Genomic DNA, 17981 nt, shown 5'->3' with positions numbered 1-17981 from the left:
TCTATATTGTGAGAGACAACAGGCAGGAAAAACAAGCAGATGGGGGAGCAGCACAAAGTAACAGTGAGACAATTTTGATTACACCAGCTACCTAGCTGTTATCAATTATTTTGTAGGCAACATGACAGATGTTAAGTTTTCAGGAGAGATTTGAAGGATAACACAGTTTCTTTGCAGATTTTTACCAGGAGCTTGCCCATGCGTAAGAACTAACATGGGAAAAAAGGATGAGGGTGCTTGTGAGAAAATATGACTAATGAACAATAAAGGCTAATATCCCTGAAATAGAAGAGGCAAGAAAAAAGGGCTCTCTAAAATAAAAATGATGAGTAACGCAGGGATAAACCAAGAAGGTTGTGTCTTCAGTAGGAAAATAGGTATGTTCTTAACTCAAGTAAAATAACTGAAATTATTTAATCAAAGGTAACACCCAAGCAAAGTCAAGACAGTTTATAGCTTTCACATAAGTAAGCAGAATGAGTTAAAGACTAGATGCCTCTATAATCTTTAACTCATCTTGCTAATTCAGGTGAAAACTACGAACTGCTTTGTCTTCACTACGATACTACTTCAAGTTAGTTAACTCGAGATAAGGACATCCCTTTTTTAACCCAGTGATGATTTTCTGCAGCACCATTTTGAATGGATTATAACATGTACATATTCATACATTAATATTAATATAATGTATCTTGTAGCTCTTACCCACACATCTCTTCATGCTCATTTCAAAATCCTTTGTTACTTCATCTAAAAGCTCTTCAACCAGGAACTCTCTGTCCTTGCCTTCCATGAGGGACTGAGGCACCAGAGTGAGCATGGAGGTCAGCCACTGCTGCTGAATAGGGACTACTGGATTACTTTCCACACACTTCTTCATAAAGAGATAGTTGGTCTGAAAGGACAATAATATCATAATCATTAATCCTTTAAACCAGACTTTCATCAGTAGAGTCAGGGTATCAGTGGGATTATCATCCCATCAAAGTAATAACTAGTACACTGAAGGCTGCTCCAAGACAGGTAAAAAAATTTTGCCTGCCCCGTTACTCAGAGACGGTGTATTGTTCTCTTTCCTGCCTCAGTTTCTGCTAATGCTTGTGGAGCACATCTTTGTGACTTTGATAACAAAATAGATAGCCTCCTCTAAGGCACTTCATGCTCATTTCAAAATCAATTGACCTGGAGTAAATGACTGGTCTCTTGGGACTGGAACCTGCATATTTTGTGATTTTTGGTAAAGGTCAGTGGTTTTCAATTTTTTTTTCTGGGGACCCAGTTGCAGAAAACTGTTGATTCCCGTGATCCAATGGAGCTGGGGATGAGGGGTTTGGGATACGGGAGGGGCTCAGCGCTGGGGCAGAGGGTTGGGGTGCAGGGGTGAGGGCTGCGGGGTGGGGCCAGGAATGAGGGGTTCAGGGTGTGGGAGGGACTGGGGCAGGCTCTGGGGTGGGGCAAGGGATGAAGTGTTTGGGGTGCAGGAAGAGCTCCGGGTTTGGGGGGCTCAGGGCTGGGGCAGGGGGTGCAGGCTCTGGGGTGGGCCGGGGGTGAGGGGTTGGAGTGCAGGAAGGGGTTTCAGGTTTGGGGGGTTCAGGGCTGGGGTAGGGGACTGGGGCATGGGATTGGGGCGTGGACTTACCTCTGGTGGTTCCCGGTCAGTGGCGCAGCCGGGGTGCAGAGGCAGGCTTCCCGCCTGTCCCAGCACTGCTGACCGCGCTGCGCCCCAGAAGCAGCCAGCAGCATGTCTAGCTCTTAGGCAGAGGCGCGCAAGCAGCTTCATGCAACTCTCGCCCGCAGGCACCACACACACACCCCTTACATGCCCTACCCCAGTGCCTTACATGCTGCGACCCAGTACTGGGTTGCGACCCAGCTTTGAAAAACAGTGGTGTAAGTGACCATTTATCACTTAGTCCAGCTTGCCTGGGTAGCAAGATAGGCTCTCCAGACTAAGGGGACTGTCTGTGACTCGATGGTAAGACTGTTATAGTGATCCAGGCAGGGCTGTCCTTACCCATACGCAAAGTACGCAGCTGCATAAGGCACCAGGCAGTTTGGGGCACCACATTTCCTGGTGCCCTGCGCAGATGCATACTGCTCCAGCCCCTGCTCCGCCTCTTCCCCATGGCCCCCGCCCCTGCTCCGTTCCAGCCCTGCCTCTTCCCACCCCTGCTCTGACCCAGCCCCGCCCCCACTCCTCTGAGGACTGCTGCAGGGGCTGGGCCTGCACTCACCTCGCAGTAAGTAGAGCGACCCGGCCCCAGCCTGCTCCCCTCCCCTGGCTCCCAGCCGCACCGCCAGCGAGTGCTGGGGGGCAGTTCCCCCCTTCCCCTCAAGGCTGGGAGCCAGGGGAGCAGACCAGAGCGGGCTGGGGTTAGGGGGCGGTTTCCCCCCTGCCCTGCCCCCATGGAGGCCTGGGGCTGTGGAGGGCACCAGAATGGCTAGGGACGGCCCTGGATCCAGGAGTTCACATTTGTTACTTGGGATGATGAAATCTAATTATAGAACATACCAACAGTTTGGGGTGTCTATCCTGTTTTTGGCAGTCTGCCCTGAGGTAGGCACTCATGGCCCTGAGCCACTCCAGACAGCATGACAGCCACATCTCCCAAAAGGCAACTGTTAGAAACTGGCCTAATTTAACACTATTAATTCCTCACACACATGCAATTTCTGTATTATTTCAGCATAGGAATCATGCAGTATCTCTTTTAAGAAAAGAAGAATAGTAAACAATTTAACTCACTCTTCTTTTTTTTTGTTCACTGTTCATCTGTAAAAATAAAATGAAAATATAACAAAAATAAGTCATATATCAAAGTAAGAGTGTAAACAATGATAAGCCAAATCAGAAAACTAATACATTAATATAAATCTTGATTCTCAATCTGAACAAATGTTATTGCTACTCAAGGGCTCTATCCTACAAACATGTATGCATCTATATATTGACTTCAGTGGAAGTACTCACATGGGTCAAGCTATTTATGATTTAATGCAGGATTAGGCCCTAATTTGCTAAACATTTGCAGATAAGAGACTAAATACATCAACAAAAATCAAAGATAACGTGATCAAAATTAAACATTACAGCTAAAAGGAATTAAAAACTCACAGTAGAAGGTAGTTCTGGCTCAGGAGGTGTGGGAACTCTCTGATACTTTTCTTCCATGGTTGCTTTATAACCTTTTAAAGCCCGGTCAATTCTGAAGTATAGTTTATAGTTGGAAACAGTGTTAAAAACTTGTACATAATATTTTAAAAATAACATAATACAGTCATTTTAAAGTGCTGAAAATTCCTTTTTCATGTTTACCAACTATTCCAACTCTACAGAGTAAGACTCTCCAACTTGCTCTCTCTTCTCTTATGTAGTGAGACACCCATATCTCGGTCACAGTCAAAAGAAAATATTGTATGTCTGTGTGTATGTGTATGTTCACATTCATTCTAAGTTGAACATGATGAGTTAAACACCAGACTGGTACCATGATTGATTTTTATTTCTACACCTTTCTTAAAGCATCTACAGTAGGTCCCAACCAATTGTGCATTGTCAATGATTGAGTAAAGTGAGGTTCCTGAGGAAGTCTAATTGTATTTTTTAAATATGTTAAGAAGCTAAAAACATGCTCTCCTTTTTACTGCATGACTTTATAAATTGAAAAATAAATAACTAAAAAAATTAAATGGTCATTAGAAGAGTTTAGATGACTGGTGTTGGCCTGTCATGTTGACCTTAGCAATCAAAACATTGCACCCCATCCTGCTTAATGTGAGTATACTGTACATTGACAAGTGAACATATATAATAGTGTTCCAGATGCATCCCCCAGTACAATTTGGGCTGCAGATCCCCCAAGTGACAATAAGTCTATGGGGCTACACTCTCAGAATTTCAGTCTGCCAGGGAACTGAGAACCAGGAAAGGCCAGGCTGGTTAAGACATGCACTACTCTCCTCCCGCACAGTTTTCAAAGAAAACCCTCTTGAAGAAGGTCGCAGCAGTACAGCCATCATCCTTTCCTAGAGGTGAATCCCTCCTGCAGTGCAGCTAAATTTGTAAGATCACTCTATAACCTATCTCCATGAGGGTGAACCTGGCACAGTGAGTTTGCTAGCGGTAGACATATGGTACGGGAGACATGTCCTATTAGAACAATAGTCAATCACTATTAGACTCACTGGCAATAAGTTTGACATTAAAATTGCGTTTTAATATTCCCACCTAATGTATTCTTTATTTGATTAATGTTGCATTGGACTGTATTCAACATCAAGAGTGGATTTTTCTTAATTCTCATGTATTGGTATCACATTACAATTGGCCATCTAGTTTACAAATTAAAAGTCAAAATAGCAATAACATATTTGATTACAGTTAGCAAGCCCATTCTTAACATACATAACAGAACAAGATCATTTTAGAGACTACAGGTTTATTCCTAACATTTCATGTCTTCCAAATTTTAAATTTAAAATATTTTATTTGACATTTATAAGTGTATCTATCAAAATTTCTAAATATACATAAAATATTTTAAAAAAATAATCACAATTTAGAAGAGACCATTTACAAAAAAATCACACTTCATCTGAAAATTATTCATCTATTATTGCTCAAGATTATTTAAAATTGAAAAAGATGAAAGAGGAAAAACTGATTGTTGTCCATTTTTCAGTTTCTTTACTTTAAGTATTTGACAGCTGTTTTACTGTTTCCTTGTGTGGGGCTTTCACAAATCAGTAACGGAAAAATCATTTTACAAAGTAGAAAAATGTGATTAAAAAATCCACAAACATTGGCAAGGGGACTCAGGGACAGGTGTAGTACCTGAAACTATTTTGAATTTCTTTTTAAAACTGACTACGTTTCAGCTTTATAGTGTCCCTTTCAACAAATCAAAGGTATCATCTTCTCTTTCTCAACAGTACATTTATGATTAACAAGAATGGAATTAATGCTATTTTAAAGCTATTCACACAGCGTACAGTCTAAGGCAGGGATGGGCAAACTTTTTGGCCTGAGGGCCACATCTGTGTATGGAAATTGTATGGTGGGCCATGAATGCTCATGAAATTGGGGGTTGGGGTGCAGGAGGGGGTGAGGGCTTCGGCTGGGGGTGCGGGCTTGGGGGTGGGGCTGGGAATGAGGAGTTGGGAGTGCAGGGGGGTGCTCCGGGCTGGGACCAAGAGGTTCTGAGGGTGGGAAGGGGTTGGGGTACAGGAGGGGGTCACGGGTGCAGGCTCCAGGTGGCTCTTACTTCAAGCACCTCCCAGAAGCAGCGGCATGTCCCCCATCCAGCTCCTACGCGGAGGCGTGGCCAGGCATGGCCAATGGGAGCTGCAGGGGCAGCGTGTGGAGCCCCTTGGCTGCCCCTATGCATAGGAGCCAGAGGGGGGACATGCCACTGTTTCTGGGAGCCATGCAGAGCGGGGCAAGCCCCCGACCCCACTCCTCAGCTGAAGTGCCGGAGCGGGGCAAACCCTGGACCCCGCTCATGGGTGGGAGGTTGAGGGCAGGATAAAAACGTCTGGAGGGCTGGATGCAGCCCCTGGGCTGTAGTTTGCCCACCTCTGGTCTAAGGATAGGTATCAATATTTAAGCAGAACTCCGCACTGATGGCATGATTATGACTCTGAAATTATCTTGTAACATACCGTCAAATAATGTATCTTAGGCCAACAATGACACTAATGTGAGGATCATAACTCATGTTATTCAGGGAGAATTAATTTAACAAGACAATTTAATATCAGACTTCAAGAGAACCTTCCCAGCCTATCAGAATGCATGTCAGCAGTCATTTTATTGTATAATAAATTACCAATGTGACATAGTTAACATTCTGAGCATTCCAAGGGGCCTCACTCTGCCACCACAGATATTAGTGGAAGATTAGGATTTGGCTTCAGATGTTAAGAACTAAAAATGCAGGGGTTTAATTTTGTATTTGTTAAGCTTGTATTGTGATAGACTGAAAGACATCCAGTGCAGGGTACCTTGCTCTCTGCTTGTAAGGCACCATGTAAATATATGGCTTTGTATAACTGATTTTTATTGCTATTAATAAAAATACCATTGCTTCTCTTTTCCTCAGTATTAATCCAATTCCCTTGTGCTAAACTATTCTACGCCTTGATCCTGCAATCTGCCCTTACACTTGCAATCTGGCCTTCAGCTCCACTGAAGTCAATAGGACTCTGAACGAATGCAGGAATTCCCCCTGCATGGGCCAGACTGCAAAATCCAGGCCTTATTTTATCTGTTTTGGAATCAAATTACTTCCAAAGAAAATGGGGGGAGGGGAAATATATTTCTTAACTACAGTTTGTGTAAAAATAAAAATGTTTCAAAGTGTGAACATGTACGCGCATGCAGTGCACAAAATTACCTCATGACTCATACTTTTAAGAGAGATACATTAGCGTTATCCATGCAACTGAGTACTGTCACCACATTTCACCAACATGGCTCCAATCCTACAAAGACTTACACATGTGCTTAAGTTTAAATATGTTAGTAATACCATTGACATCAATGGGACTCACATGCTAAATTAAGCATGTGCTAAAGCCTTTGCTAGACTGGGGCCTTAGTCTCCATTCAATCATCTTGAGGCCGTGATGTATTTTGTCTATGCTTCTTAACCCTATAGACCTAGGTTAGATTGCTTTCTTTGCACCGCTTTATCTTTGATCAAGCAAGCAAACATGCACGCTTTCAATGCCAACACTACTCCCAGGGTAACCTGATAGGTGTATTCTTAGCCCACATAATCCTTGCATTTATACCAACAGGGCAATCATACATCCTTAAAAAGTTGCAGAAAAAGAAATGCAGTAATTTAAAAGATAGTGCAATTAATAATTTTCAAATAAAACTTAGCAATAGATTTCCATGTTAATTTAGTTACCACTCAGACCTACAAAAATTACATGAAATTACCCCTTCTAATGTTTTTGTAAATGCTTGTTCATACACAGGACTTGTAAAGCATTATTTGTGTATAATATTAATGTATATCAATCTATGAATAGGGCTCCGTGTCTGTCACGGAGGTTGCGGAAGTCACGGATTCCATGACTTTCTGTGACCTTTATGACTTCTGCAGCAGCCAGTGTGGCTGACCCCAGGGCCAGCTGCTCAGGTAGCACTGGGGCCAGTCACACCAGCCACTGCTGGAGTGGCCCCGGGCCAGCCACACCAGCCACTGTTCAGGCGGCCCTGAGCAGCGGCCAGTGCGGCTGGCCCCGGGGACCGCCCGAGCAGCGGCCAGTGCGGCTGGCCCCGGGGACCGCCCGAGCATTGATCCTTGGGGCGGCCAGAGTAGCCACTGCTTGGCAGCCCCTGGCAGCGGTCCCGGGGCAGCCATAGCAGCCACTGTCGGCAGCCCCTGGCGGCCATAGCAGCTGCTGTTGAGGGCCCCTGTCAGCAGTCCCCGGGTGGCCGGAGCAGCTGCTGTCGGCAGCCCCCGGCAGGGGTCCCTGGGTGGCCAGAACAGCTGCTGTCCGCAGCCCCCAGCAGCGGTCCTGGAACGGCTGGAGCAGCAGAGGTTAGCAGTACCTGGCAGCGGTCATGGGGCACCGGAGCAGCTGCCAGTCGGCAGTGGACCCCGGCAGCTAGTGCTGTGGACCCCGCCCCACCTCAGCAACACCCTCCCTAGCAGCGACCCTTTCCCCCAAGATTTAGTCTGGGATATTTATAGTGTAAGTAATGGACAGGTCACAGGCAGTGAATTTTTGTTTATTGCCCATGACTGCCCAAGACTTTTATTAAAAATACCTGTGACTAAATCATTGCCTTATCTATGAATCACCACAACAGGTGCACTCCTCTGGGACAATGCAAATCACTAAGCCCAGAACGAAGCATGCCAGAGCTGGGGCCAGAGTTTTCTGTCTTGCGGGGACTCAGCTACAGAACAATCTTCTAGAGGAGTTCAGGCTAATCCAGAGTCTGGCCGTCTTTAATTAACGGTGCAAAACCTTCTTTTTTGAGAAAATCTTTCCATCATAACTGACACTCATTCCCAACCCTCCCACTCCAAAAAGAAAACCCCTCAAGCTACCCCAAACAGAATTTTGACCCTGTAAAGTGTCAGAGAGACTCCATGAAGCCCATTAGGGACCTCGCCATTGATTTTACATGGAAGACACTTTGATGGTAATGAGTACCATCATCATAAAACTCTAAGAAAGAAAAAAAGATTATTAAAATCTCTCAGCTGCCTAGGAATACAGTGACCCTTTAATCTGAATCTGAACGTAACTTATTGGCTGAATTATATGAAACTCACACTATCTGATTAAGCGTCTTTTGCTGTTCCTTGAATCTTCGGTATTTCAATAGTTTATTGTGTGATGCTGAGACACCAGCTGTCGATGACGTAGGTAAAACTATAGGTGGCAAGCGATTGTTCAAAGTCTCTTTATCAGTGGGTGGTGTCAGTTTATTTGACAACGACATCTAAATGCATAATAAAACAAGAAAAATTTAATAGATTACTATATTAAATTGTACTTGCATGAGAAATAGAATGGGTTAGTCACAATAATTTCCACAGTCTAGACACCAAAGCAACACAGGCTTCTACAATGGAAACATAGGCGCCAACCATGAAAAAAATTAGCAGGTGCTTAGCACTCACCGGCAGCCAAGCTCCCTCCATTCCCCAGTGCCTTCCGCCCACCGATGGCCCCGCCCATCAACTCCTCCCACTCCCTCCCAGAGCCTCCCACCTGCCATGAATCAACTGTTCAGTGGCGTGCAGGAGGCACTGGGAGTAAGGGAGAGGAGCAGGGACTGGGTGCACTTATGGGAAAGGGGTGGAGTGGAGCGGGAAGAGGATTGCTGGTGGCATGGCAGGTCCTTGGGGAAAGGGGTGGAGTAGGGCAGGGCCTGGGGCTGAGCAGGAGTTGAGCATCCCCGGGGAAAATTGGAAGCCGGTGCCTGTGAATGGAAAAACATTATACTGTATGTACTTAAATTCCAAAGTACAAAGGGATATTTAGGGCTCGATTCTGTTCTTGGTTCATACAAAAGAAAATAACTAGAAATGGTGAATGTGACCCTAAATGCTACAAGAACAACTTGACAACTTGCATCCGATGAAGTGAGCTGTAGCTCACGAAAGCCTATGCTCAAATAAATTGGTTAGTCTCTAAGGTGCCACTAGTACTCCATTTTTTTCACTGCCTCCTGAATAGGCCTTGTGATGCTGGTAAACCAGGGCCACAGCCCAGTTCACTTGTGTGTTAGTAATAAAAGCGATTGTTAGATGTAAGACTGTATTCAGGCCAATTTACTTGCTATTAGGATAGATCAAAGTAATTGTTGAATGTATAGGGGTGTATTCAGATGTGTAAACTTCATGAAAACAAATGGGTCGTTACTGTATTCTTCTTGGTTATCTATTCCTGTTATAAGGTAACAGCAAACATTTACTGTAACTAAATTACCCATCAAAGAAATCTTGTGAAATGCTAATGAAGAACATAAGGACTTAAACAGAAAATGCTAATTTCAAAGCAAATGATCATTGTGTGTGACGATCCAGGGCAAAGACTCTGAATGCATTCCTCACTATCAGTCATCGAAGAAAAAGCCCATGTGGGTATAGACACTGTCAGCTGGCTTACAGTGTAAAAGAGCTATAAATATGAATTCATTAAAAGATCCTTCATCTCTGGACTGTAAGGATTCTAACAGAGCAGAAAAACTGAACAAGAAGACAGAGATCCCCAGAGTTAATGTGAGTAGCCCAGGAAAAGACTTTTGGAAAACTAGCAGTTTATTACATCACTGCCACCATTTGGAGTTACAAACTGTGATTTACCTGTAATTATATTTTACCTGCTTTAATCTCTCATTCTTTTTTCTTAGCTAACAAACCTATAGTTAGTTTGCTACAGAATTGGCTGCCAGTGTTGTTTTTGGTGTAAGATCTGGAGTACCAATTGATTTGGGGTGAGTGACTGGTCTTTTGGGACTGGGAGAAACCTGATATGGTGTGATTTTAGGTTTAAGTAATCTTCTATCACAAAGTTCAGTTTGTCTGGGTGACATGATAGAGTGGAAAGTCTAAGGGGACTGTCTGTGACGCCATGGTAAGACATGGTAATCTGTTAGTCTCTAAGGTGCCACAAGTCCTCCTTTTCTTTTTGTGGAGACAGACTAACACGGCTGCTACTCTGAAACATGGTAAGACTGGTATAGTGACCCAGGAGTTCACATTTGTTTCTGGCTTGGTGAAATCTAATAATAGAATATACCACCAGTTTGGGGTGTCTGCCCTTGTTTTCGGACAGTCTGTCCTGAGATAGATAGGCATTCACAGTTGTGAGCCACTCCAGACAGCATGCCAGGTAGAAGGCTGAGAAATTAACAAACTCTCTTCTCTTTGCTCAGACAGAGGTTAGTGCATTAACTCCTCTCAGCTCTTTCCCCATCACCCACCCTACCACCCATACCAAACTTCAGCTTTGCCTAACCTTCACAATTGGCAGACTGGAAGCAGTGTTTCGCAAGATTTCAATTTCCTACAAAAATCCATAAAGAAACTGAAGATATTCAGGTATCATCTTTAATTTACACTGTGGGGAAGCAGGCACAGTATATCTTTAAATCCTTTGACTTTATTGAAGACGGTCACAAAGATGACTATGAAAAGGTTCTGGCTATGTAGCGGATAAACATAAAATTAAACAATTAAAGTTAGCTTAATTTTGGTTAAGGAAACATATGTGTGTTGTAAAGAAAGGCCCTGACTAGCAAGTGAAAGGCATAATAGTAAGTGATAAGGCCAGAAGAAATAAAATAAGGATGTCTGGTTCAAAAAATAATTAATGAGATAACGGGAAGTTTCTAAAAAGAAGGCCTCTGACCAATAGGGATGACTGCAGATGGTTTTCAATAAGACAAAAAGAGTCTCTATTAAAAGGAGCCAACACAGAGATGGCACAGCCTTCCCAAAAGTGGAGGGGCCAAGGCCCCCACCTCTCCCCTTCTGCCGGAGGCCCCGCCCCTTCTGCCTCAGGCCCTGCCCGCAGCTAAGCCATAAGCTGGAGTGGGCCGTAAGCCGTGGACCCTTCACCTGCCCAGGATGGGGGGCCGAGAGCAGCTCCCAGCCCATGTCCCCGCCCCACAGGCCCACCGCCCAGGGCAGGTGAAGGGTTTGTGGCTCCCCACAGCTACTCGTGTAGCTCTCTCCGACCCAGCTCCAGCTGGGTGACGGGATCTCAGAGCTGCAGCCCAACCATGGTACGAGCTGCATGGCCAGGCAGCTGTGAGGAGCTGCGGACCCTCCATCTGCCCTGGGTGGGGGGTCAGGACACAGGTCAGGGGCTGCTCTCACGCGACGGGGGGAGGGGTGAAGGGATCATCCCAGAGAATAGCCACATGGTGGGGTGGGGAGAGGTGTGCACTGTACATCCACCCAAAAACCACAGCCCCTCCTTTTAAACGGCAAACCCAACTGGCCTTGCTTGCTATGGGAAAGGATGGCGCTGCAGTTTGAAACCATTCCCACATGTTATGAAGGCATAAGAAGCCAACCCCACGTACCAAAAGGCTTACCATGGCTGCCTGGAAACCGAATTCTGTTGCCCAGCCGTTTGTGATGTGTCACCATACCGGCAGGCGCTCAATATAAAAGGCAAAATGTGACGTTGTACCTAAAGCACATGTGCTGTCTGCTGTGAATTGCTTGATTCACTGTGAAAGAGTCTCCCTTTTGTTCTCAGAAATGTATCATCTTAAATTGTACTCTCCCTTTTTATCTCCCCCCAGGTGCCAACGTTTCTATGCTCCCCCTATCATCTCGATCCCTGAGGTTATTGCAGATCAGAAGGCGAAAAAAATGCACTCGCGATGACATGTTTTCTGAGCTCATGCAGTCTTCCTGTACTGATAGGGCACAGCTTAATGCATGGAGGCATTCAGTGGCAGAGGCCAGGAAAGCATTAAGTGAGCGCGAAGAGCAGAGGCAGGAGGCATTGCTGAGGCTAATGGGGGAGCAAACGGACATGACGAAGCATCTGTTGGAGCTGCAGGAAAGCCAACAAGAGCACAGACCCCTGCTGCATCCATTGTATAACTGCCTGCCCTCCTCCCCAAGTTCCATAGCCTCCTCACCCAGATGCCCAAGAACGCAGGGAGGGAGGCTCTGGGCACCCAGCCACTCCACTCCAGAGGATGGCCTAAGCAACAGAAGGCTGTCATTCAAACAGTTTTGATTGGTAGCAATGTGGCCTTGTCCTTTCCTCCTCCCGCACCCCACCCCACCCCACCCCACCCCACCCAGGCTACCTTGTCAGTTATCTCACTTTTTTTTTTAATTAATAAAGAAATAATGCATGGTTTCAAAACAATAGTTACATTATTTCCTTTGCCAGCTGTGATCGAAGTGTGGAGGGCGGTTGGCTTACAGGGAATTAAAATCAACAAAGGGGGCGGGTTTGCAGCAAGGAGAAACACATACAACTGTCACACTGTAGCCTGGCCAGTCATGAAACTGGTTTTCAAAGCCTCTCTGATGCGCAGTGTGCCTAGCTGTGCTCTTCTAATCGCCCTGGTGTCTGGCTGCTCAAAATCGGCCGCCAGGCGATTTGCCTCAACCTCCCACCCCGCCATAAACGTCTCCCCCTTAGTCTCACAGATATTATGGAGCACACAGCAAGCAGCAATTACAATAGGAATGTTGGTTGCTCTGAAGTCTAACCTAGTCAGCAACAGCGCCAGTGAGCTTTTAAACATCCAAAGGCACATTCTACCACCATTCTGCACTTGCTCAGCCTATAGTTTAACTGCTCCTTACTACTGTCCAGGTTGCCTGTGTACAGCTTCATGAGCCATGGGAGCAAGGGGTAGGCTGGGTCCCCAAGGATAACTATTGGCACTTCAACATCCCCAACAGTAATTTTCTGGTCTGGGAAGTAAGTCCCTTCTTGCAACTGCTTGAACAGCCCAAAGTTCCTAAAGATGCGAGCGTCATGCACCTTTCCCGGCCATCCCACGTTGAGGTCGGTGAAACGTCCCTTGTGATCCACCAGTGCTTGCAGCATCATTGAGAAGTACCCCTTGCAGTTTACGTACTGGTCGGCAAGGTGGTCCAGTGCCAAGATAGGGATATGCGTTCGTCTATCGCCCCACCACAGTTAGGGAACCCCATTGCAGCAAAGCCATCCACTATGATCTGCACATTTCCCAGAGTCACTACCCTTGACAGCAGAACGTCAGTGACTGCACTGGCTACTTGGATCACAGCAGTCCCCACAGTAGACTTGCCCACTCCAAATTGATTCCCGACTGACCAGTAGCAGTCAGGTGTTGCAAGCTTCCACACGGCTATTGCCACTCGCTACTTCACTATCAGGGCGGATCTCATCTTGGTATTCCTGTGCTGCAGGGCGGGGGAAAGCAACTCACAAAGTTCCATGAAAGTGGCCTTACGCATACGAAAGTTTCGCAGCCACTAGGAATCATCCCATACCTGCAACACTATGCGGTCCCACCAGTCTGTGCTTGTTTGCCGGACCCAGAATCGGTGTTCCACTGTATCAACCAGCCCCACTGCCGCCACGATGTCCCAATTGCCACAGCCCGTGCTTTCAGGAACGCCTGTGTCCATGTCCTCAACACAAGCGTCCTTGGGCTGGTGTCTCTTAACCTGATTCTGCACATACTCCAGGGTAATGCGCGAGGTGTTTACAATGCTCACAACAGCAGCAGTGAGCTGAGCAGGCTGCATGCTTGCCGTGGTATGGCATCTGCATGGGTAACCCAGGAAAAAAGGAGCAAAATGATTGTCTGCCGTTGCTTTCACAGAGGAAGGGAGAGAGGGAGGGGCGATTGACGACATGTACCCAAAACCACCCACGACAATGTTTTTGCCCCATCAGGCATTGGGAGCTTAACCCAGAATTCCAATGGGCAGCGGAGACTGCGGGAACTGTGGGATAGCTACCCACAGTGCACCGCTCCGTAAGTCGATGCTAGCCACGGTATTGAGGACACACTCTGCCGCCTAAATGCGCTTAGTGGGGACATACACAATGACTGTATAAGATAAATTTCTAAAAATCGACTTCTATAAAATTGACCTAATTTCGTAATGTAGACATACCCAAAGGATGTGAAAGTGGCTCTCTAGGTAGAGGAAATTAAGACACAGGAGGTCCTAGAGATAAACCCTGGTGAAAGCCAAACTCTGGGACATAGACTAGACTGAGGCTTATGTTGTAAAACACAAAAGCCAAGCCACAGGATGGTGATGGGTGCGTTTGGATAGTAACTCAAGGCCCAAGTATTCTAATGAAGATAGGAAAAGAGACAAAAGCTATGGAGGGCAGAAGAAATAACTGATGACATGAATGCAGGATTACATTTTCATTGCAAGATCAAGCAGTAAAAGAAGCTAGACTATAATGGAGCAAGTTCTTCGGCTAACACAAATTCAGGCTTAAAAGCAGAATTGGAAATGCACAAAGCTACCATCAAAGCACAGGTTTCAGAGTAACAGCCGTGTTAGTCTGTATTCGTAAAAAGAAAAAAGAAAAGGAGTACTTGTGAGTACTTGTGGCACCTTAGAGACTAACCAGTTTATTTGAGCATGAGCTTTCGTGAGCTACAGCTCACTTCATCGGATGCAAAGCACATTTATATAAAACCAACATCGCCTATTCCCCCTCTCATGTTTCCCCCATATAAAAGTCTGTAACACTCCTTGCCCCCTGCCACCGGGAAGGCAGCACGGCCCTCTCACTGCTGCCCCAGCACCAGGCCCTGGGGAGGGCAGGACAGCCTGTAACAGCCCCTCACCAGCTCCCTGCCGCGGGGAGGGCGGCACAGCCTGTAACAGCCCCGCACCCGCTCCCTGCCGCGGGGAGGGCGGCACAGCAAAGGAAGGAGGGGGTGATCCCTGTCCCTGTCCCCCTCCCTCCTCACCTCGCTCCGCTGCCGGGCCCCAGAAGGGGCCGGGGGCTCGTCGTCCCAACGGGGCAAACAGGACCAGAGCGGGCCTGGGCGGTGGCTGCGGCGGCAGCGCGTTGCTCCTCCGAAGGCTGCGCTACCCGTCAGGATTAACAACGCGGTTGCCATGGCGACAAGTGCAGGGCCGTTCCCTCAGCGGCGGCCCGCCAGGAGAGAGCGAGCGGCCCCGCCCCCTTCAGTCAGCAGCGGGTCGCGTCGTGCTTGTTATCTCAGCCGGGGGGGGGCGGTGAGGGGAGAGGCAACGAGGAACGCCGCGGGGACCGGAATCAGACATGCACAGAGGAGGGGTCCAAGTTGTTCTGCCAACACCAGCTGTGACTTTGTTTGCTAAACAAGTGTATATAGAGAATGTGCCAGCTCCGTGCAAATTATTGGGCTTCAGCAGCTTCTTCCACCCCCAAGTTTGCAGCTACTTCATTGGATCCCATGCCTGCAAAGCCCCTTTATACCTAAAGATTCTTAAAGAAGCCTCATCTAGAGAGAGAACAACCTGTGTACAGCCTTCTGTGCTCTTCTCATGTCACTATTGTTGGGTCTCTGGGGGATATACTTCCACCTCTGTGTCCTACATACAGAATACTGTTATTTTATGTAATTCAGTTGATTTCACAACATATTCAACTCTGTTCAGACAAATAAGTTTCAATGCACTCAGACTGGAGTATATAGTAGAGAAGTGCACAAACCACTAATGATTAAACTGACATAGAGAATGTACCTTCTCCATACCTGTGTAAATGTATTAATTAATCATTAAGAACTAAAATATTAGATATCTGGGTTCCAAGATATTAGGAGTCTGCAAATGATTTTCACACACTCCTGATCTCATTTACAGGACATGGGCTTTAACTGTATTTAAACAGTTTAATTTTAGGAACTGATCTTGCAAATATTTATGCATGCAAGCCCTATTCCTGCAATGACTGAATGACTGGATCCCTAAAGCTAACACAGGTGCTAGGGGTGAGGTTTCACTTAATGCTGCATCAGGATTTTATATGGGTATTGAGAGTTTTTTCAGCTTTGCATTACAGTATATTACTACTAACTCTAATAAAATACATAATCAGCTTTATTTTTATTCAGACAAGAAGAATGATCCAGTCACTACAGTGCTAACCTGGGACTTAGAAAAGCTAAGTTCAGTTTCCTGCTGTGCTACAGTCCTATTGCATGACCATGGTCAAACCACTTAAACCTGGTTTACATTTAAAGGTTCTGCCAGAATACGTTGGTTAGAAGCATGAAAAAAAGCACAGCTTTAACCAAAATAGCTATGCCAGCAAAAGCCCTAGAGTAGATTCAGTGGCAAAAAAAGTCCTTATTTTACTTAGGAAATTGGTATAAGTTATACAGGCAAACCCTATCTACTGTAGGTGAGGCATAAGTCTCTGTCCCAGACTCTCAACATTATTTAGTCACCTAACTCCCATTGACCAATGGGAATTAGGTACCTAAATATCTTTGAGGATCTGTGCCTCAGTTTTCTATCAATACAATAGGGATAACAGTACTTTCCTATCTCACTGGATCATTGTGAGGATAAATTCATCAAAAAAAAAAGATTGTGGGGTTGCTGTATAACTACAACAGATACGACTCCTGTACTTAACTTTACTGGGGAAGTTAGCAGTAACAAAATCACAACTAGACCTTTGATCTAGGGAAGTGATGAGACTTACCAAGGCCCCACTACGATAACAATAGTAATATCTAGTTCTTATAGTGCTTTTCATTATTAGATCTCAAAGCACTTTACCAAGGAGCTCAGGATCATTCCCTCTTATTTTACAAATAGGTAAACTAAGGCACAGATAACTGAAATGACTTACCCAAGGTCTTCTTGACCTTCCAATGCCTCTCTGTGAGCAGACTTTAATGATCACACAGAGGCAGCTACAGGATTGAGGTCTTAGTCATAATTATGAATAGCTAAATTCAACATTACAACTGACTGACACTTTTCTAAAATGGCTCTTTTTACAGATATCATATCTTTAAGTGATTGAATTGTTCAATTTTTATCTTTCTTTCAATAAACATGAAACATTCTGAACCAGATAAGTAGAAAATAAATCCAAACCTCAGGCATCAATAACATGTACGGTGAGTTATGCTAAAGAATGCATTACAGCTGCTACTCTGAAACTTATAAAAGTGGGGAGAGTGGGGTGGGGGGACAGAAAACCCTTTGTAGTGATAAACACCCATTTTTTATGGTTTATGTGTATAAAAACATCTTCTGTATTTTCCACAGTATGCATCTGATGAAGTGAGCTGTAGCTCACGAAAGCTCATGCTCAAATAAATTGGTTAGTCTCTAAGGTGCCACAAGTACTCCTTTTCTTTTTGCGAATACAGACTAACACGGCTGTTACTCTGAAACTTATAAAAGTCTGAATTTTTTCAGGAGACAAGTCTTCCTCTTTTCACATCTCACTAATTTGGGAGAGTGAATCCCTTCTTGGGGGCTCATTTTAGGAAGTGTTTAAAGGCTCTCCCTCTGGGGGTGCAGAATTTTGCTGTTAATATCAGAGATACTTAGTGTTTCGTTTACCGACTTCATCCAAACTGTCCCAGCTGCTTAGCCCTGGAAAAAGGGACTGAAGAGAACTGATCATAGGCATGGTCCCCACTAAGGCCTGACATCTCAGGGGAGGGAGAAGGGGCAACTCCCTGGAGACCTTCAAAGGACACAGATTATTTTCTCCAAAGAAACGACTTAGATAAAGCTCCGAGAGCTAAAAAGGGGCGCCCATGACCCCAGGCTGCCTGCTCCCACCCGACCTCCAGCCGCGGTACGCGCTCGGCAGGATCAGCACTAGATGCTTTTCACTTCCCAGGAGCTTTACTACCTCTTTCTATAGGAAGTAAATAGTCAGCACTTCCGGCCTATGTCCACGACTACCTCCAATGACAAATGCATTTCCCATAGTGGGGCCTTCCCTTTCGTCATTTCCGGTATATGACTACCCCAGTACCCATC

The 17981-nt window shown here is 45.6% G+C and overlaps 1 protein-coding gene across 1 annotated transcript in view; it reads right to left on the bottom strand.

Annotated features, from left to right (window-relative positions):
- Positions 1–15106, bottom strand: part of DNAH12 (dynein axonemal heavy chain 12) — a 175116-nt gene extending 160010 nt beyond the window's left edge. The window contains exons 1-5 of the mRNA XM_074957725.1: positions 14948–15106; positions 8301–8470; positions 3116–3206; positions 2747–2773; positions 706–895 (exon numbers count right to left, since the gene is read on the bottom strand). Of these exons, the coding sequence (XP_074813826.1) occupies positions 706–895; positions 2747–2773; positions 3116–3206; positions 8301–8470; positions 14948–15100 (631 nt within the window). The 5' untranslated portion in view covers positions 15101–15106. The remainder of the gene's footprint in view (positions 1–705; positions 896–2746; positions 2774–3115; positions 3207–8300; positions 8471–14947) is intronic.
- Positions 15107–17981: the final 2875 nt, after the last annotated feature.

Source organism: Natator depressus, chromosome 7, assembly GCF_965152275.1.
Source record: "Natator depressus isolate rNatDep1 chromosome 7, rNatDep2.hap1, whole genome shotgun sequence".
NCBI classification, from domain to species: domain Eukaryota; kingdom Metazoa; phylum Chordata; order Testudines; family Cheloniidae; genus Natator; species Natator depressus.
The sequence above is the reverse complement of the archived record's forward strand: the minus strand, read 5'-3'. Positions and strand labels throughout refer to the sequence as shown.